Here is a 21,365-nt window from a genome sequence, read left to right as displayed (position 1 = left end):
GCTTCTCAAACCATTCCAGCCACCAGTTAAAGCTACAGTTATCACTGATTACAAGCAGTTTTTCAGGGACACCCTCAAAATCTTAAAACTATCTTAACACCAGTTTAGCCTCACGGGGAAGCCTTTTGTCTGCCCTCTGACGTGTGTTTGATGGAAAACGTTACATAACGGAGCTGGGTTTTGTGTTTCTTGAGGGTCAGGTAGAAAAGAAAGCTTTTATGCAAGACTCATCTTCTTTATTCCAAAAATAAATATATGTGTGTATATATATATATATTAGTCAAAGTTTTCCAAATGCCATTATAACATCCTGAAAGGGGGTGGGGGGGCAGTTTCGTTTCTTTGGAAAGTTGCGAAGCCAACGTACGACGACTCACGGTAACAACACTAGCAATGTTGCCGACAAATTGATAGCTCAAACTCGATTTATACAATTTTTTGAAAGCAACAGTGACCCCCACCCCCCCCTTTATGACACAAGGGTTCAAAAAAGGAGAGAGGTCCCTGTGCTCCCCCCTCAAAGTCAAAAAGGCACATGAGCTGGGCGAGAAAAATTATTTTGTGCCATGGCGGCAAATACGTTCTGTGTTTACTGTGGAGTTTGGTTCAAGTCAAAGAAAGAAGATTCCTTTTTTCTGCAAAAGTATTATTATTATTATTATGAAACTCGGAGATAGAGAAAAGGCTGTCTTTCTCTTCCTCCTTTCGGGGACTTTTCATTTTGGTTTGGTTTTGGCATTGGGCAGAAGAGGAGGCAAAAGTTGCGGCGGAGTTCGACAGCCGCATCATTCCGTTGTGTTTGGGCGAGTCGCCACGTACACAAAGACCACGATCAAAAGCACAACCACGGCCAGCGTAGGGAGCACCACGGTGGTGACCTGCTGTCGCGCTTCCTGCATGGCTTGTTTTCGCTCCTTTTTGTCTCTCGACGTCTCTTTTTTGGGCTTCCCTTTCAGCTGTCTCATTCTCCTCCTCCGGGACTCGCCGTCAATCAGCCAAAACGAACAAACGGGAATCAAGGTTGTGCCGGGATGCGAACAAAGAAGCGCCTCTTCGAGTCAAAAGTTCTTTCCCTCCCGATTCTGAGGAATTCTTGTATTTAAAACCTGGAAAAGAAACAGAAGAGAAAAAATGATTCTTAGGCAAGGACAGGGGTAGCTGCTGAACAAAGATTTTTTAAAAATTCATTACGGTTTTCACAATACAATATCTGGAACAGATAGAATCAAAAGACAAGAAAGAGGGGAAAGAGAGAAAGAAAACAGAGGAAAAGAAGAACGGAGAGATAATAAACATTAAAGATAAAAGGGGGGGGACCTCTGCTTTTCCATCTGCTGGTTACATTAGAAAATGATTATTTAAGATATTCAGTCCATCCATCTTTTCTACTTTCTGTTTAACCATAGTCAAAGTGCCATTCATTTCTTCTTCCCAAGAGGGAATCCCATTTTTTTCTTGTTATTAATTAGTTTCTGTTAGTTCCCAGCACTATTCCTCCATATTGGATAATAGTAGGTTCTTCCATCCATTGTGTTGGACAAGGAGTAAATGCTTTTATAGGGGAGAGTGGTGAACCTCAGGCCCAGATGCTGAATGCGGCCCTCAAAGCTGCTCTGTTTGGACCTTGGAACTACCCCCCCCCCCAGTTCACATCCCACAAAGGCCCTGCACATCCCACAAGTGTCCCAGGGGAGGTCGCAACCATATAACCACAGCATTACAATCACAACTAGACTGATTTTTTTTTCAACAGGAAGGTTGGGCAGACGTGAGGCTTGTGGAGATCAACATGAACCCTAAGTCACGTGAAAACTAGTGGTATGGGAAGTAGGGGCAGATAACCAGAATTAGGAAACTGAGCACATGTTCGTCCCGAGAATTTGTTCTCTGCATCCAAACTGAGCTCAGCAAAATCTACTCCGGGTTTCCCATCCTTGTGCCCCCCCAAAAAAGATTTCTTCATTTTAGCAGCCTAACTCTCAGGGAGGAAAGAGGGGAGACTTTTTGATGCTCCTGTTGAACAACAGGGGGACAAAAGAAACCCCTTTTCTTTCGTGTTTTTGGTGCATTTTGATTCATTAACCGTCTGCATTGGTTGTGTTCAGGTTTTTAATCTCCTTTGCCTATACATCACTTACGAGCCACCTTCTCCCCCTAGGTGCACTCCTGGGACTACAACTCCCATCAGTCCCAGCCAGCACAGTTATGGGAGTTGTAGTACACAACATCATGCTGGCGAAGGCTGGCTTTGTACAATATGTAAAACAAACAACTCACTTTATTTTGTAAAATAACGCTGGCTTTGTAAAATAAGTAAAAGTAAATAAAGCCTGTCTTCCCCTGATGATGATGATGATGATTCTACCCAGCCACTCTGGGCAGCTTCCAGTAAAATATAAAAACATAATAAAACATCACAATAAAAAACTTCCCGATACAGTGGTACCTCAGCTTAAGTACTTAATTCGTTCCGGAGGTCCGTACTTAACCTGAAACTGTTCTTAACCTGAAGCACCACTTTAGCTAATGGGGCCTCCCGCTGCCGCCGCACCACCGGAGCATGATTTCTGTTCTTATCCTGAAGCAAAGTTCTTAACCTGAAGCACAATTTCTGGGTTGGCAGAGTCTGTAACCTGAAGTGTATGTAACCTGAAACGTATGTAACCTGAAGCGTATGTAACCTGAGGTACCACTGTACATGACTTTTCTTTTTCTTTTTAAGGAAATCATAGGAGCCCTGTGCTCCTTGCACCCGGATCCTCCCACCACCAACGTTGTTGTGAATACCTAGAATAGCTCAGGAGCTTCTACCCAAAGCATTCCTAAAAAGCCAGGCCGTCTCTCTGGGAAACCAAGGCCCAGACAGCCGTAACAATGCTCTCCTTGTGGAAAAATTACAGCACTTCATCATGCGGCAGACACTTCTCCAAGGCCACCAAAGTTGTGGCCGAGTTTAATTCAGCTACAAGGCAGGACCCCATTCATTCCAGGCAGCCAGACAAACAAACAAGATAACACCAGCTAAGGGCTTGATGGCAATAACGAGAATTAAGTGTCCTGTCGATAACAGGGCCCTCGGCTGCCATCTTGAACAACAGGTCCCAGCCAGAGGTCTACAGCCTTCTGCTTATATGCAAGGCAGACGGTGCAAGGAGGAAACATGCATCTTTTCCCACTGCATTCAGACCCAAGGTGCATTCATCATTTCTGCAAGGCAGGAGGAGCAGGAATCAAAGGGCTTTCTGTGGACAGCTCAAAACCTAGCTCATTCCCCCCCTGGCAAGGGCAGGAGAATTAAAGCTCGCTGCGAAAGAATGGTCACGCCTGGAGTTGCAAGAGAACAGGCTTTGTCAGGAAAATTTCACAGATGTAGACAGGGGATCGGGTATTCATTGGCCCACATGTTCGCACAGCATCCATAATTGTGTATCTGCAGAATGCGCCGTCGTATGCCCCACAATTTTGAGAAGTCGGTGGCCAAACCGATATATCGCGAGCTGTTCACGCACAGAATGGGTTCTCGGGACCCCATTGCAGAACGGGGACCCCTGGCAGTCCAAATTGCGGTGTTGAACAGTGTTGTGGTTTGGATCTGCAGCTTGAGGTTGGCTGTGAGAGCTTGCTCCCCGCTCTCTTCTCCCCAAAGTGCTGGGTTTTGCAGTGCGTTGTTTTCAAAATTATTTTTGTAAAGCAGCATGAAAACAGCGAGGGAGGCCAAATGGAAATGTTATAAAGGAGTAAGCCAAGGGTCAGCAAACTTTTTCAGCAGGGGGCCGGTCCACTGTCCCTCAAACCTTGTGGGCAGCCAGACTATATTCTGGAGGGGGAGGAAATGAACGAACTCCTATGCCCCACAAATAACCCAGAGATGCATTTTAAATAAAAGGACACATTCTACTCATGTAGAAACACGCTGATTCCTGGACCGTCCGCGGACCGGGTTGAGAAGGCGACTGGGCCGGATCTGGCCCTCAGGCCTTAGTTTGTCTACCCATGGAGTAAGCAAATGTTCTGGACTCATATGGGGAAAGAACATACCAGGAAATAATCCCACAATACAAAGCAAGCTCCTTCTGTCAGTGTTGGCAAGCTCTCCACATCTTCTGGGCTGGGTCCTCCACCACCACCACCTTCTTCTTCTTCTTCTTCTTCTTCTTCTTCTTCTTCTTCTTCTTCTTCTTCTCCTGCGATCACTCGTAATCGAGTAAGATTTACTTCCATGAACAAAGTCTTAACAGTGAGTCCGTAAGTGACTGTGGAGGCCAATTCTGGATCCACACGTCTTTCCACAGTGGGGACATAGGTTTCCAGGCAGGAGCTGATCACGGTGAGGGTTTGCCAAGCGTGCCTTCCTCTTCGCACGTTTCTCCCTTTCGTCCTGAGTTCAAGCACCCTCAAAGCCCATGAAAGCTTTGGTAAAGGCTGTTCTCCAGGTGGGGCGCTCGCAGGCCAGTGTTTCCCAGTTGTCTGTGTAGGGTCCACCACCACCAGGGAGCCGATCCCTCCAGAGCCTCTTGCCATACCAAACTTGGAATGTTTACAATGCAGCACATATAGGTGTCTATGCACGTTCCTGTATCAAACAGGTATGCATTCTCCCTTCTTCTCAGTCTTGGGATGGAGAAGAGGTTTGTCTTCAGTTCAACCAAGGGTTTTGGAAGGATCTGTAAAGGTAAAGGTAAAGGGACCCCTGACCATTAGGTTCAGTCGCGGACGACTCTGGGGTTGCGGCACTCATCTCACTTTATTGGCCAAGGGAGCCGGCCTACAGCTTCTGGGTTATGTGGCCAGCATGACTAAGCCACTTCTGGCGAACCAGAACAGTGCACAGAAACACCGTTTACCTTCCCGCCAGAGCAGTACCTATTTATCTACTTGCACTTTTTGGCGTGCTTTTGAACTGCTAGGTTGCCAGGAGCAGGGACCAAGCAACGGGAGCTCATCCCGTCGCGGGGATTTGAACCGCCGACCTTCTGATTGGCAAGCCCTAGGCTCTGTGGTTTAACCCACAGCGCCACCTGTGTCCCTCAGAAGGAACTGTACCTACTGTCAAAATTCCTCTATCCCCCCCCCCCCCGGCCCGGCAGCATATTATGGGAGACAATGTCACTCTTGTCATCAGCGGATGCCTGATGGTTGCGCAGAAATCTACACCGGGTGAGAGAATATGGCTGAATTATTTTTCTTTTCAAAAAATCATTGTTTTAGAGGAAGCTTCTTTAAAACAAAAAACAAATCTCAGTCGGCACATGGTTATTATCTAGACAGCAGAAAGCAAACCAAGAGATGGAAAGGATGGATCTGCATGAGGAAAAGAGACCATGAAAGGATTTGCTTCGTAAGTAGAGCAAAGCCAGTTTCTGTGGAGTTTGCACATGTGTGCGCCAAGACTTGCAATATGGTTGTTCCAAGTCAGCTGCGGTGTTGCTATACTTATTTTGCAATGTATGGAAACACAACACAAGCTTAATGTGAGTCCACAGTGTGATGCAGCAGCAGAAAAAAAAAAGCTAATGCTATTCTAGGCTGCATCAACAAAGGTCTAGTGTCCACATCAAGGGAAATAATAGTACCACTCTATTCTGCCTTGGTCAGACACACTTGGAATACTGCGTCCAGTTCTGGGCACCATAATTTAAGAAGGATATTCACAAGCTGGAATGTGTTTAGAGGAGGGCGACCAAGATGATCAAGGGTCTGGAAACCAGTCCTTATGAGGAACGCTTGAAGGAGCTGGGAATGTTTAGCCTGGAAAAGAGGAGACTGAGAGGATGTGTGATAGCCTTCTTCAAATATCTTATGGGCTGTCAAATGGAGGAGGGAGCATGCTTGTTTTCTCCTGCTCTGGAGGGTAGGACTCGAACCAATGGCTTCAAGTTGCAAGAAAGGAGATTCCAACTAAACATTCGGGGAAAAACTTTGACAGTAAGAGCTGTTTTGCAGTGGAACGGTCAGGTTGTAGATTCTCCTTCCTTGGAGGTTTCTAAGCAGAGGTTGGATGGCCACCTGCCATGGATGCTTGAGCTGAGATTACTGCATTGCAGGGGGTTGGACTAGATGACCCTTGGATCCCTTCCAATGCTAAGACTCTATGATTCCAACACATACAGTGGAAATCAGATTGGAGAAGTAAATGAAGTGGTCAAAACAGAGGAAGGTGCCTTAGATTGCTCCATCAAGCTCAGAGTCCCAGACTGGGAACGTTTCCCATTCCTACCTTGGAGATACCAAAGATTGAACCTTGGGTCTTCTACATGCAGGCCAAATGTTCTAGCACTAAGCTATGGCCCTTTCTATGTATACGGGGGGGGGGGGGGGGCTGCCTTATGCAGCTCAGTACTGTCTACACCAGTGTCTCTCTAACTTGAGGTCCATAACCTGAGGTCTTTCCCTCAAGGAACTACTGGAGCACCCAATACCATGCATGGAATTTGCCATCACAAGACCTAGTGGTGGTCACCAACGTGGAAGGCTTTAGAAAGAAGGTTATAGCCCCACAATGGATGAAATTCACCACTTTTGAACCTATTGCAAAGTGCCAATAAGCCCTGTAATTGTCAGAATGGCAGCTTTTTTTGTCAAAACAAAAAAAATTCCTTCCAGTAACACCTTAAAGACCAACTAAGTCAGTTCTTGGTATGAGCTTTCGTGTGCATGCCTTCCCTCCCTCTCTCCACCCCGAGCCAGCAGCCTCCCCTCCCTCTCTCCACCCCGAGCCAGGAGGAAAGGGCTCCCCTTTCCCAACACGTGTGCATGCACACGAAAGCTCATACCAAGAACTGACTTAGTTGGTCTTTAAGGTGCTACTGGAAGGAATTTTTTTTGTTTTGACTATGGCAGACCAACACGGCTACCTATCTGTAGCTTTTTTTGTGTGTGTCTTGTCTCTTACAAGGTTGGTGGTGATGAAACCTACTTCTAAGCTAGACGTTCCTTCGCTTTATTAAGTGCTCACAATCCAGAAAGGAGCTTTTGATGCCAGCGGCTTCATTTTATCCCCAAAGCTGGCTCAGTCTACAAGCAAATGCTGAAAGGAAATAAATGACCAGGAAAATAAAGAACTGTCCTTGAGTAGTTCCACTATGCATTTTTAAAAGACCAGATACTTGTAATTTTCAAGTCACTGCGTTGAATGCTACTGAACTTTTTCTTTCTTTCTAAAAATATATATATATATACTTACAACATTCTTGTTTATCAAGGTCAGTAGGGTTTGGATTTTAAAAATAAAATGTATCTGAAGCATCATTTAAAAATAATGTATTGAAGAATTATACCTACAAGAGGTGTGGGGAGGAAAACCTATTCTCAGAAGTGATTTATGTTGTCCCCTTTCACATTTGGTTCAGGTGTAATAATAATGCACCACACTTAACAAAGGGAATTTGTAAGAATAATAATTTTATGCTTTATATGCCGCCCATCTGACCGGGCTGCCCCAGCCACTTTGAGCTGCTACCAACAAATTATAAAACCACAGTAAAACAACAACCATTAAAAGTTGACACATGACTCGGACTACAAGAATTTGCTGAAATGGCGCAGTTAAGAAATATCCTGAGAGGCAATTCAAAACAAAAATTTATGGGAAAATGGGATAGATATAAAACGTATGTTCAAAAATACAGTAAAGGTTTGCTATCTATGCTAGCATTTGATTGACGTTGGAGTGACACTGAGTTGAGAAATAAGACTAAGAGCACATATTGATATAGGAATGTATTAGATAATATGTAAAGAAATATACAATAATAAGAGTACATTCACTTGTAAAAAAGGAATATACAACAGGAAAGACAGGAAGTCTAGTGTGTATATGATTGGGGGGGTTGTTTTTGTTTTTTCCTCTTTGTTCTTTTTTTTTGTTTCATTTTCTTTCTAGGTATATAAAATTTGTATATAATTTTTGTATACATGTTGGAAATTATATTATAGTAAGTCCTGTAATGCAATATGACGTTTACCGATGGAATATAAGAATGTCAACAAATAAATAAAATGCAAATTCAAAAAAAAAAGTTGACACATGATACAGATGTCTACGGAAAGTCCTATAATTGTTTATCTCCTTGACATCTGGTGGGAGGGTGTTTCACAGGGAGGGTGCCACCACCGAGAAGGCCCTCTCCCTGATTCCCTGTCACTTCACTTCTTGCAGTGAGGGAACCGCAAAGGAAGTAGAAGGGAGCAGAAGACCCCATAACATACTCCCCAATTCCTAAAAATGGCTGAGTGGCTGTTAGTATTCTGTCTGCACTGCAACACAGAGCAGAAACTTTCCTCTGGTGCATGAAGATAAATTTTCTAGCATATCACAGAAATTTCCGGCAGCCCATTACATACCACTGAAGTATTATGATCTGTTCGTTCCCCCCCCCTCCCCGGTTCCGTTATTTTCAAGGGTAAAAAGCTTTTAGTTATATGCACGGCAATTCTAGGAGTATTAGGAGAGCACATGAAATTGCCATCCTTCAGACGGGAGATAGGTATCCCCCCCCCCCCCAGCCGCCCCCGCCAAATTACAGGCCTAAATCAAAATTGACCTGCCATTAACAAAAACATCGCTTTTTACAGTTAAGTGCGGCTCGGAAAGTTTCCGGGCTTTCCGATTGCATTTGGAAGAAATGAAAATAATCTCCACATTCTGCCAGAATGACAGGAAGTAAAAAAAGAAAGAAAGAAAAAAGGAGGAAAGAGCTATTTCAATGAGGTTTTAATAATTCCAAGTGTCTCGGGACTGCCTTGTAGGTGACATCTCTTCTATAGCAGGGGATGAAGGAAGAAGATATTTTTTTTGCCCTGATCACTGCCTGCGGCCATCACATATGCAGTAACCCTACTTAGCATTCGCATTACAGCTTTCTGAGTGCTCAAAGCACTTTCACATATATTATCTCAATTACCCTTACAACGCCCCTGTAAGGTAAGCCGTATTATTATGGTCTGCATATTACAGGCGGGGGAGAAAGAGGCTGAGAAGCAGTTACCGCATTTTTCGCTCTGTAAGACGCACCCAACCATAAGATGCACCTAGTTTTTAGAGGAGGAAAACAATAAAAATAAAATCTCTCCATCTCTGCACAGCACCATTCGCTTCATAAGACGCAAACACATTTCCCCTTACTTTTTAGGAGGAAAAAAGTGCGTCTTATGGAGCGGAAAATACGGTAGCTTGTAATATCCATGAGTCGCCATTCTTTTTTAGTTGGGACCTTGCTCGTTTTCCATTTTGGCGCTAACGAAACACGGGCTGCAGTGGTGGCATTCATAAATAGCCATTTTTGACACCTGGGAATTTCTATCTGAATTATCCCCAATGAAAAGGACTCGGGGGTTTTTTTTTTGGGGGGGGTGGAAAAGTATGTTTAAACATTTTTTCCAATTCATTATAAATTATTTCCCAATACTCTTACCCTTTTACAAGTCCACAGGGGTCATCTACTGCAGGAATCTTTTTCCTTCAAGGAACTCACCATGGCGTATGGGGTTCCTCTCTGCTGTTGAAACTGTCTGTTTACAGGGAATAGTTTGAGAATGGCACAGGGAAGGAGCCACACTAAGAAAACCTTTTTTCTGTTGAGTATTGCAAAATCTCCCCTCTCCCCATGAAGTTCTTTTTACCTGTTTCTTAGGAAAATTGCCCCAAAATCAAACACTGCCAACATGGGCTGCCATACGCTTGGGTTTCCCTGGACATTTTAGGCGCCTTTCGAAAATTCCGCCCGGACGCCATTTTCGACAGACGGATCCCGGCTCTATCCAGGAAATTCCGGACATATGGCGGAACCTAGTACAGTGGTACCTCGGGTTAAGAATTTAATTTGTTCCGGAGGTCTGTTCTTAACCTGAAACTGTTCTTAACCTGAGGTACCACTTTAGCTAATGGGGCCTCCTGCTGCCACCAGAGCACGATTTCTGTTCTCATCCTGAAGCAAAGTTCTTAACCTGAGGTACTATTTCTGGGTTAGCGGAGTCCGTAACCTGAAGTGTCTGTATCCTGAAGCGTCTGTAACCTGAGGTACCACTGTATTATGAAAAGTGAAAAGCAATAGAACTTTCCCGCTCTTTCCTTCCCAGTTTGCACAAGCAGAGTTAGGTTTCTGGTAAGCAAAATTTGTCAGGGAAAAAAAGCGCAGGACTGGTCCTATCCACACCCTACTCTCTCCATGGATCCAACAGAACAGTGTTAGAAATTAGCCAGGGGCCAGGCGCGTTTTGCATCTGGCAGGGGGTCCAATTGCGACCACATGGAGATCTCTGAATGCCAAGTAGGCGACTGACATCTCCACCTGGCTGGCCGTTCCAGCTTTCTTTCTAAGCCTGGCATCCCCAAACCTGGCCCTCCAGCTGTTTTGGGACTACAATTCCCATCACCCCTGACCACTGGTCCCCGGTTAGCTAGGGATGATGGGTGTTGTAGTCCCAAAACATCTGGAGGGCCGAGTTTGCGGATGCCTGAGGTAAGCAAAAAGCTTATTTTCATGGCATTTATCTCCCATCTTTTTCTCCAAGGAGTCCATGGTTCACCCCCCTCCTCAGTTAATCCCTACAACGGCCCTGTGAGGTTAACAAGCTACGACTGGCTCCAAGGTCACCCAGGGAGTTTCCTGACTGAGTGGGGATTTGAACCCAGGTCCTGGTCCGATACTCTAACCATTACAGCACCCGGGTTCCCTAGAGTACTTCTGCTCTGGGGCAGCTATAGATAAAACAAATATGGGGAAAGCAAAACATCCCTCAGAGAAGGATCTGAAATTATTTTTCCTTGAAGTCTGAATTTGTTTTATTCTGGACTGTTTAATTTGATGTTTTAACGCAGAGCTCTCCAAACTTTTCATGTCGGTGACGCACTTTGCAGGCAGCATCATTCCATGGTGCGGTAATTTCAGTTTTACCAGCAAAACAGAGATTAAATCAGCCCCTACACTAACGTGTAGCAACACAAGGTTGGGAAAGCTATGTTTTAATGCGTTGCAAACCACTTTGATATTATGTTCTTTAAAATATAAAGCGGTATAGAAATGAACTGAACAATAACCACACTGTGACAAATTTCATTTATTGCAGCACCTAGGCATTCCGTTGTAGCGACTGTAACCTAGGTTTAAGGTGCCATTTGGTTATTCTCTTATAAATCTGAAATGTGGTTATTGGCTTATAAATCTGAAACTGCCTGTGAAAGGTGGGAAAGGGCTTCTGAGTGCTACAGGTATGGTAAGTCACATGAAACAGAACCAAATCTCTCCACCCTGACCTACATTTCTAAACCCCCATTCAATTCCCACTGGTTGACCGGATGCATGTATTGAAGGCATGAAAAGTGCTATGCTGTGATTTCTTTCTAAGGAATAATTTAATAACTTATAACTATGTATGTCTCACAATTAATCTCAAGGCCACCCTTTATCAACTCCTGCAAATTAGGCTCTCTTAAAGAAAAAATGCTTGGCAGACAAACGGAACTTGCCAGAAAGCCGGCATTATCTGATAAAACCTTTGCATGTATTATCGAGGGTCCGAGGGTCTCTTGAGCAACGTATATCGTTTACAAATCCAAAGAACAGCCAATAATCCGCTAATCAAACACAGAGATTTATGGGCTCACAGGCAGGCCATCAAAATAAGTAGGGATTTATAGGGGATGAATTTGCAATCCCCAACTGCCACAATTATAAAAAGGAAATTTCCATAAAATTTGGGGTTAGACGTTATTTAACGCCTGCAAAATCAGGGCAGATCAATAATGTAGGAAGTGTGCCTTGAGGAATGCAGAATACGATAACTGCTTGTGGTCACATTTTTAAAAAAAAATTCCCATATTTGGGGAGTTGAGGAGAAGAATATTATAGAAATAACAAGGAACCAGCTACCTATTCAAATATGTATACAGCAGTTTCATAAAAAATATAACAAGGCAGCCTGTAACATAAAACACAACATTTCAGTAACATAAATAAAAACATCAATAAACGTTAGTTGGTTTAAAGGGGGGCGAATCATGCTTCAAAGCCCTGTCTAAATAATACAGTTTTCAAAAGATACATACAGTGGTACCTCAGGTTAAGTACTTAATTTGTTCCGGAGGTCCGCACTGAACCTGAAACTGTTCTTAACCTGAAGCACCACTTTAGCTCATTGGGCCTCCCGCTGCCGCCGCGCGATTTCTGTTCTCATCCTGAATTAAAGTTTTTAACCCAAGGTACTATTTCTGGGTTAGCGGAGTCTGTAACCTGAAGCGTCTGTAACCCGAGGTACCACTGTACTGAGGGGAAGCATAGCCCTCGTGGCTCATTCTGAATTCCGTGGTGATGCTGCTACAAGATCTGAAACGTTTGTCGGAAAGACGACATCAGCACGGGCTTGAAGATTGCCGGACTAGAATTGGCAAGTAGAACATTAAAAAGACCTTTCAGACTCCTTAAAAGATCTAAGGAGATGGCTAAAATTGAGCTGCACCGCTGAATTTGTGAAATAGATTTACCTTGCGAGCTCGCAGCAAGGAGAAGCACTCTGTGATACCTTTCAGGGGAAAAAGGAACTCTGCGTTCCAACTGGGAATATATTTGTGGAGCGTCAAGCTACTTCTGCGAATCTTTCTTTTCATTACCATTCCTTTTCTGCAATGCAATGCAATGCAATCTGCATCTATGTTTTATTTGAAATGCATAGTGTGTGCATTGGTTCAAAGCACTGTTGTCATACTGCAGTTTGTTTTTTTAATTAACCCCCCCCCCAAAATCTTAAGGATGCCTGACTATAATTCAACACGTATATCGTATAAGTGACACAGCACTTGTGCAAAAGGTTATGACATGCCTTACTTGCAAAATATGCAGGTTTCAATCCCTGGTGTCCCCAGGTATGGTTGGAAAAGACGCCTTATTCTGAAATCTCAGACAGCTGCTGCCAGTCAGTGCAAAAAATCTTTAGCTAGATTGACTCCGTACAGTGCAGCTTCCTGGTGTTCCTATGCAGTCTGATGAACGCACTAAAATAACCTTGCACAAGCCTAAGTGTGTGAAACATAGGTAAAGGTAAAGGGACCCCTGACCATTAGGTCCAGTCGTGGCCGACTCTGGGGTTGCGGTGCTCATCTTGCTTTATTGGCCAAGGGAGCCGGCGTACAGCTTCCGGGTCATGTGGCCAGCATGACTAAGCCGCTTGTGGCGAACCAGAGCAGCGCACGGAAACACCATTTACCTTCCCGCTGCAGCGGTGCCCATTTATCTACTTGCACTTTGACGTGTTTTCGAACTGCTAGGTTGGCAGGAGCAGGGACCGAGCAACGGGAGCTCACCCCGTCATGGGGATTCGAACCGCCGACCTTCTGATTGGCAAGTCCTAGGCTCTGTGGTTTATCCCACATTCGCCATCAAATATTTACCCAAGTCCAAAGCAGAAATCGTACAGGACAGGTGCGTCATCCTACCTTTGCTTAAAATCCTGCAAGGGAGGGGAGTCTACCACTACTGTTGTTTCCCTACGACGACTTTTAAATTGTAAGCTCCTTGGGGCAGGAACTGGCAAACCGATGGGCCTATACAGAAAAATAATAACATGTCTTCAACTCCTTCCCTCTGTTCTGGACCCAGGGCTAGGATGCAAGCAACTGCTCACCATTCCACCTGAATCCCAGCACACCTGGCGGTAAGGCCCTTAGTGTCAGGAGTGCTTGCAGGAGCCAGGCCCTGGGACTAGTAGGGCTTCGCAGGACTGGGGCCTTCCTAAGAGGCAAGGCGCGGCCGCACAGGTGAGGCCACTTGGTAACTCGCTGCACCTGGTGGCAAGAGCCGGGAAGGGACATAAGGTCAGCATTTCCCTTCGGCTCTTTGCCACAGCAATACATTCCCTTCCTTGCTGTGGTTGGCTTCTTGCTTCCTGATCCTCGGACCTTGGCATCGTGACTCCTTGCTTCTCGACCCTCGGACCCCTGGCTTCTGGACTCTCATTCCTGCTACCACCCCGCCATCTTGCCCCTGGTCCCAATGTCCTCAGCCAGGACTTCAATCGCCCATAGACCGGACCATGACACTTACACTTAGCATGCATAGATCTCTACAGTCGTGACCTGCACAGTCCTCGGCCCCTGTGGGTTTTGGAGGACCCTTTAATAAATTGGGGGGAACAATTTTTGAAAAAGCATCCCGCTATGTGTTCAACACCCCCCTCTTTGGCCTATCTTTCCCCAACCCAGTTCTCCCACTCTGCACATTCACACGCAAGACACCAGCTCAAAAATGAGGGCAACGATCCTAAAAGCATGTTACTTCGCAACAAGCCACTCTGCTCTTCTAAAGGGGGAACGATGCGTAAGTCATGTGCTAATGATGTGCGCAGTTTCTACACAAATGCCACTTCTATGTAGAAAAACAGGTGCAGAGCAGCCACGAGGGACGTCTAAATGAGAATGGATATTGTTTGTTCCCTTGGAGACCGAGCCACTTCTACTGGAAATTCCTAAATGTGATGCACGGAAGTCGTTAGAATGCGGAAGCCTGACAATCTATACTTTTTAGGCTTCGGTGCAATTTTGCGCCAAATTAAAACCGCGAGGCTTCATGGACAGCAGGCAGGGGGATCCAGATACCGTTGAGGGCAGGTTTAAGCTTTGCTTTTAAACATTTTCCTTTCCTATATACCCCACAAAACCCTATGCATTGGGGGCGGGGGGGCGCTTTAAAGGGGGGGGCTGCAAAGGAAAGGAAAACCATTTGCACTTTGCTATCGACCTGTGATGATTAAGTCTAAATCGCAAGGCGTCACGTTGACACCCACTACACAATGCAAACACAACTCGGGACCACGTGTTCAGCGCTTCCCAATTTAAAATCTACAACAACTGTGAGGGATTCTTTTGAAAACAGAGCAATTTGTCTGGATGGTATATTTATTTGCTCAAATTCACTCAGCGTCTCAAAAGTAAGGGGGGGGGGACGATGACCAACCACCAAAATACCACCAAACCACTGCACTTAGCAAAAGACACTTAAACCACTTATGACTGACAGCAACAAAAAGGGGGGTGGAAGAGACATGCCATCATTTAAAAGTATTTTTCTACATAAAGTGAGGAGAATAGTGTGACTTGCCAGATAATTATACAATGGTCTGTACTTGACCAATATCTGCTAGGCAGGGGTCAGAGCTCAGGAATCGTTTGCCCAACATGGGACTCAAACCGACAACCCCGATTAAGAGTCCCGTGCTCTTACCAACTGAGCTGCTACTACTAATAATAAATAATAATAAATTTTATTTATACCCCGCCCTCCCCGGCCAGAGCCAGGCTCAGGGCAGCTAACACCAATAAAATTACAGTAAAAACATAATGGGGGGGGGATGAACCAATTTAAAATACAGGTTAAAATGCAATTTAAAATGCAGCATCATTTTAAAAGTAGCCCATAGATCAAAACCATAAGGGGAGGGAAGCATAAGGTTCAGACTGAGTCCAAACCAAAGGCCAGGCGGAACAGCTCTGTCTTGCAGGCCCTGCAGAAAGATGTCAAGTCCTGCAGGGCCCTAGTCTCTTGTGACAGAGCGTTCCACCAAGTCGGGGCCAGTACTGAAAAGGCCCTGGCCCTAGTTGATACCAATCTAACCACCTTGTGACTTGGGACCTCCAAAATGCTGTCATTTGTGGACCTTAAGGACCTCCGCAGGGCGTACCAGGAGAGGTGGTCCCATAGGTACTACACAATGTAACAGTGGTCTGACTCCCTATAGGGCAGCACCCTATGTTCCTGATTCCCTCTGAGGGTTTATAAGCTACTAGGAGGAATTTAAAAGCCTGCAGCCTCTCATCAGCTCCATCCTTGTCCACCTGCAGACCAGCTGGGCTGAGCTGATTATTGGTTGGGCTACTCGTGAGCAAGCTGCTGGCCCAGCAGCTTCCTCCTCACCCGAACAAAGACAACTGTTGTCCCAACAGCATTTATAGAAGCGGGCAAGGCATGCATGCAAACTGTAGCACATCGCTGGAGCTCTGGATAACACACTTGATGGAAATGGGCATTGGAGATAAGGGAACAAACAGCCTAGACAAAAACGCCTGTCTGGTTCCACATATCTGCAAAAATGCACACAAACACACACTCTTTCACAGCTATACCAGTTCTTTCATCCTATGCAATGCAGCATCTGTGCAAGGAATTTGTTGGCCTCATTTGCCTTCATGGTTTTGCAAAAATGGGGGAAAGCACAGATAAAGAACCATCGGCGCTTTTGATTCTGATCTCAGTTGGTCATTAAAATCCTGGCACAGATATTCCCTTTCAGGCTCTGGACTTGGCAGGACCAGGCCCACAGCAGAAACGGGCTGTTAATTCTAAAACCACAAAACCAAAGGGGATTCTGGCATGGAAGAAAAGCAGTATGAAAACAAGCCCCAGGACTTTAGGCCAAGAGAGCCAGCAAAAAGCTCTGGCCCATCTTGGGCTGCCCACATTCTCCCCTGCCCTGCCTTTCTCTTCCTGCACACCACCCCAAACTCCCAAAATCCTATTCTACATAAATTCCGGCCAACAGATGCACATTTTAAGAAACTGTCCACTGCCGATTTAATCCAGGTAGCACGAAAAGAGTTGGGCTCAAGAGAGCCAACTTAGACAGCCATCTATTTTTTGTGGGGTGGGTTGCGTGACTGCCCCAAGCTAATTATTTTATCCAAACCAATTGCACAGGTTGGTGAAACCGCTCCTGGATTGCACCACTGCAAACTGTAGGGCACAGAGTTTGCAAGCTGGAAGGCTTCTCCATGAAAAATGCACTAGAAGAACATTTCCTTACAGCCAAAAAGAACTAACCTGTTGCTCTCTGAATGAAGTTTGAGTCCACCACCCGCTAGCCCCAGCCAGGTCATGAATGATGGGGAGTTGAGTCATGTGTTTATTGCATTTATGGGATGCCCTCCCTCCCAAAGGAGCCCAGGGTAGCAGGCAACAAGTGATAAAACAACTGTAAAAACCTCTTTAAAGCAATTCCAATACAGATGCAGTCTGGGAAAGAGGTCAACTCATAAAAGCTTGGTTGGAAGAGAGAGCTCTGCAGCCAACAGTGAAAACACAACCAAGACTATGTTTGTCTGATTTTCAAGGAGAGCGAATTGCAAAGGGTAGATGGATACCACAACGCTAGAGGCCCGATTCCAGGTACAAGGGCACCTGTAAGAGGCCTTCAGGGACGCGGGTGGCGCTGTGGGTTAAACCACAGAGCCTAGGACTTGCCGATCAGAAGGTCGGCAGTTCGAATCCCCGCGGCGGGGTGAGCTCCCGTTGCTCAGTCCCTGCTCCTGCCAACCTAGCAGTTCGAAAGCATATCAAAGTGCAAGTAGATAAATAGCTACCGCTCCGGTGGGAAGGTAAACGGCGTTTCCGTGCGCTGCTCTGGTTCATCAGAAGCGGCTTAGTCATGCTGGCCACATGACCCGGAAGCTGTACGCCGGCTCCCTTGGCCAGTAAAGCGAGATGAGTGCCGCAACCCCAGAGTCGGTCACAACTGGACCTAATGGTCAGGGGTCCCTTTACTTTTACTAAGAAGCCTTCAACAGCAGAGCACAGTATATAGGGGGTGAGACAACCTTTCAGGTATCCTGGTACTAAATTGTGTACCAAAACCAGCATCTTGAACTTAGCCCGGTACCTAACTGGCAACACAAATTATCCAAAACACCCGGAAGGTCACAGGCTCCCCATCCGTGCCTTATGGAGAAGATGTTCCCAACCTCCTTGATGATATTGGTTTCTGAAATCGCTCTCTCTGCCCGCATGCCAGGGGAAAAGGGTACACTGAGAAGTTAGAAACTCAGATATATAATATATGTTAGTCATCAAATGGCACCTTAAACCTAGGTTGCGGTCGCCAAAACAGAATGTCTACGCGCCTTTTTAAAATAAAAATAAATAAATAAATAAATCAGTGAGGTTTATTAATTCTATTTTTATTATTCGTTTCATTTCTATGTCTCTTTGTATTTTAAAGAAAAAGTTTCAAGGTGGTTTACAACACATTAAAACATCAAATAAAACAATCCAGAATAAAACCAATTCCAAGCTTCAAGGAAAATATTTCAGCTCCTTCTCTTTGACATTTTGCTTTCCCCGGATTTATTTACCTACTTAATTTATGGTATAGACCTGGGAGATCGGGGTTCGAATCTCCACTCAGTCAGGAAGCTCCCTGGCTGACCCTGGAGCCAGTCACAGCCTCGGCCCTCCAGATATTTTTGAGACTACAATTCCCATCATCCCTGACCACTGGTCCTGTTAGCTAGGGATCATGGGAGTTGTAGTCCCAAAACATCTGGAGGGCCGAGGTTGCCTATGCCTGCTCTTAACCTACCTCACAGGGCCGTTGCAAGGATTAACTGAGGGGGGGTGAACCATGGATTCCCTGGAGAAAAAGGTGAGAGATAAATGCAATGAATAAGTTATTCTGCTTACCTGCTTAAGAAAGCTGGAGGGACCAGCCAGGTGGAGATACGTAACACCCAGAGATCTCCACAGTCGCAACTGGACCTGCGCTGGTTGCAAAACACGCCTGTCTAATTTCAAACACTGTACACGATGGAGGAGAATCTCATCCTTATTAATTCAAGGTTTATTTCCCATGCACTCTCGCCAAAGACAGCTCAGCGCCATCTATGGAGGAGGACTTTTGGAGACTGGAGCTGAAATGCAGGCCACCTGATTCCTGCTCCACACGTAACAGGCCGGTGAGAGCAGAACTGAACAAGAAGAACGGTTAGATTCACCTGGATATGAGTTTCCTCTGTGAGCAGACGGAGGAATTCAGCCCTAATTGCCAAGCGATGCCTAGGCAGCTGCCCGCAGGGAGCTTCCCGACTGGAAGGAAAGCTTGTTTGATTAGTCTCTTCCAGCTTGTCAGATTGGCAGGGGAGATGTTGGGGTTTAGCTTTATTAAGGAGGAAGAGGTGACGCTCATCTTTCTCCCCTGCCTTGAGCCTGTGTGGAAAGGACCTAATAAAAGTGTTTGTTTGGTTCTAAAGGAAATTAAGCAGCCAATTTATCAGCAGGAGAGTAATGCAACTTCAAAGGCTGGAAATAGGTGTTTTTTGTTTCGTTTTTATAAATGCCTATTATTGCATCGGCTGGTAAGGATGCTGATAATAAATGGGATCGGAGCAGGTGTGGAGGCCAGGGGCTTAAATTTCCCCTTCCACACCTGCTTGGATTCTGTTAATTACCAGTTCCAAACATTATTAGACAGACAGACAGAGCAGGTTGCATATATATCACACCTTAGATCAGGGTTTCCCAAACTTGGACCTCCAGCTGTTTTTGGGCTACAAGTCCCATCATCCCTGGCCCTGCTAGCTAGGGAATGATGGAAGTTGTAGTCCAAAAGCAGCTGGAGGTCCAAGTCTGGGAAGCCTTGCTTTAGATCAGGCATAGGCAAACTCCGGCCCTCCAGATCTTTGGGACCACAATTCCCATCATCCCTGACCACTGGTCCTGTTAGCTAGGGATGATGGGAATTGTAGTCCCAAACATCTGGAGGGCCGGAGTCTGCCTATGCCTGCTTCAGACACATCATGTGTAGCTTGGCTCTAAGCATCATCGACCCAAGAAAGAGAGCTGGGTCTCTGCGTTTGACATTTTATTATACGTGCTGAAAGCCGCCCAGAGTGGCTGGGGAAACCCAGCCAGATGGGCGGGGTATAAATACTACTGTTATTGTCACTATTATTATATGGGCAGAAGTGGGTAGTACCCAGTGCTGTTCTGCTAGAGCATCAGAACTGCCCCCTCCTCTCCCTTGCAGCCCCCCCCGGCAAACCCCTCAAAATCCAGAGGGTATGGGGACCCTGCAAAGTAGATTTTGGGGGCCTGCAGGGAGAGGAGAGGGAGACCCGCCATGCAAGTGAAACTCTACACATACAGCACTGGAGACATGTCAATGCTTTGAAACTGGCTGGGGGTGGGAGTGGGGAGGGGGAAATCTAATGCAGACATTAGGCTGGAGTGTTTCCAACCACGTCAACAGGTGTACAGACCTCCACCTGTGCAACAAGATTTTCTTTCTTACTCTCTTCTCCCCTTGCCCCCTGCCCCACAAATCTGCTCCAGAGGACTGGGGGATCCTCCAGCCCAGAACAGATTTGGGAGGGCACCGGGAGAGAGAAAAAGGGGGAGGTGGCCAATCAAATCCCTGCCAGTCTCTCTTAATCCTACACATAAAGACAGTACAGAACAAAAAAAAAAACTAAACCAAAAACTGAAATCGAATCCCCTTTGCTAAAATTCATTCCTTTTTCTCAGAAGAAGAAAAAATAAGCAAGCAGCAGGACTCTGCCTGGTACAGACAGGTAAGGCAGAGACATAATTGCCCTTTAATAAGAACAACAGGAGGCTTGGAACAAAATCCCGCAGCTCATTCTTCCGTCCGCCCTGTCGCTGTACCAATGAAAGAAAATTACCTCCCACTGGCTGTGCAGCAACGGCTCCTCGGCTCACAGATATTGAGCCAGCTTTTGCCAACCTGGCTGTCCGCCAGGCGTTTCGGACTACAACTCCCACTGGTAGAGGGTGGTGGGAGTTCTAGCCCGGAGCCTCTGGAAGGAACCCTGTCGGCTACTCCTAACCTAAGGCATATCTTACATGTGTATGTTAAGGTCATTAAAAGTGTTTTTGGACTACAATTCCCATCATCCCTGGTCCTGCTAGCTAGGGATGATGGGACTTGTAGTCCAAAAGCAGCTGGAGAAACAAGTTTGGCAAACCCTGCACTAATGCAGCTTCAGAGGAGCACATCGTTGGTTCCACATCATTCCTGGAATGCAACAATACATTCTCCAGGCCTCTTAACCTTTAAGGAAGGCACGGGAGACCTTTGTTGCTGAACTACAATTCCCATCATCCCTGGCCATTGGCTATGCTTGCCAGGCATGATGGGAGTTGTAGTTCAGCAATATCTGGAGGGGCAAAGTTTCCCACAGCTGACCTAAGGATTTCTGTTCTGCTTTCTCACAGCGTCACACTTGAATCACTTCACGGCCTGCGGCGATTTTTCTTGTTTCTATTCTGGCACAATCCTCGTTAAAAGGAAAAACAAGGGTGCATTTATTAAGCACTTCTTCTCTGCTATAAATCCCCAGCGCTTCAAAGGCTAAGCCAAGGCTGAGAGGAAACATCTTCCTTGGGCTAGTGTGTCTTCCAAAAGCTTTGCGGCTTCAACCGCTGCGCCAGATATAGAACTCTCCCTCAACCTTGCCTTGCAAACCGGTTATATATCGAGGTGAAGGGAAATAATATTTTTAGTTCCTCGGGTGCTTGTGTCAAGGGCTCGAGCTACCTGGCACAGGGAACAGCTCAAACCTTGCCAAATACAAGGATATATTTAAAGGC

At 45.8% G+C, this 21,365-nt stretch overlaps 1 protein-coding gene across 4 annotated transcripts in view; it reads right to left on the bottom strand.

Annotated features, from left to right (window-relative positions):
- Window positions 1-214: 214 nt before the first annotated feature.
- Window positions 215-21,365, bottom strand: part of SMCO4 (single-pass membrane protein with coiled-coil domains 4) — a 49,092-nt gene continuing 27,941 nt past the window's right edge. For all 4 annotated transcript variants that reach the window (XM_083737604.1, XM_083737603.1, XM_083737602.1 and 1 more), the window contains exon 2: window positions 215-1,106. In XM_083737604.1, coding sequence (XP_083593730.1) covers window positions 786-965 — 180 coding nt within the window. In that variant the 5' untranslated portion in view covers window positions 966-1,106 and the 3' untranslated portion in view covers window positions 215-785. The remainder of the gene's footprint in view (window positions 1,107-21,365) is intronic.

This window comes from Podarcis gaigeae (genome assembly GCF_964106915.1).
Source record: "Podarcis gaigeae genome assembly, chromosome: 4".
Taxonomy (NCBI): domain Eukaryota; kingdom Metazoa; phylum Chordata; class Lepidosauria; order Squamata; family Lacertidae; genus Podarcis; species Podarcis gaigeae.
The sequence above is the reverse complement of the archived record's forward strand: the minus strand, read 5'-3'. Positions and strand labels throughout refer to the sequence as shown.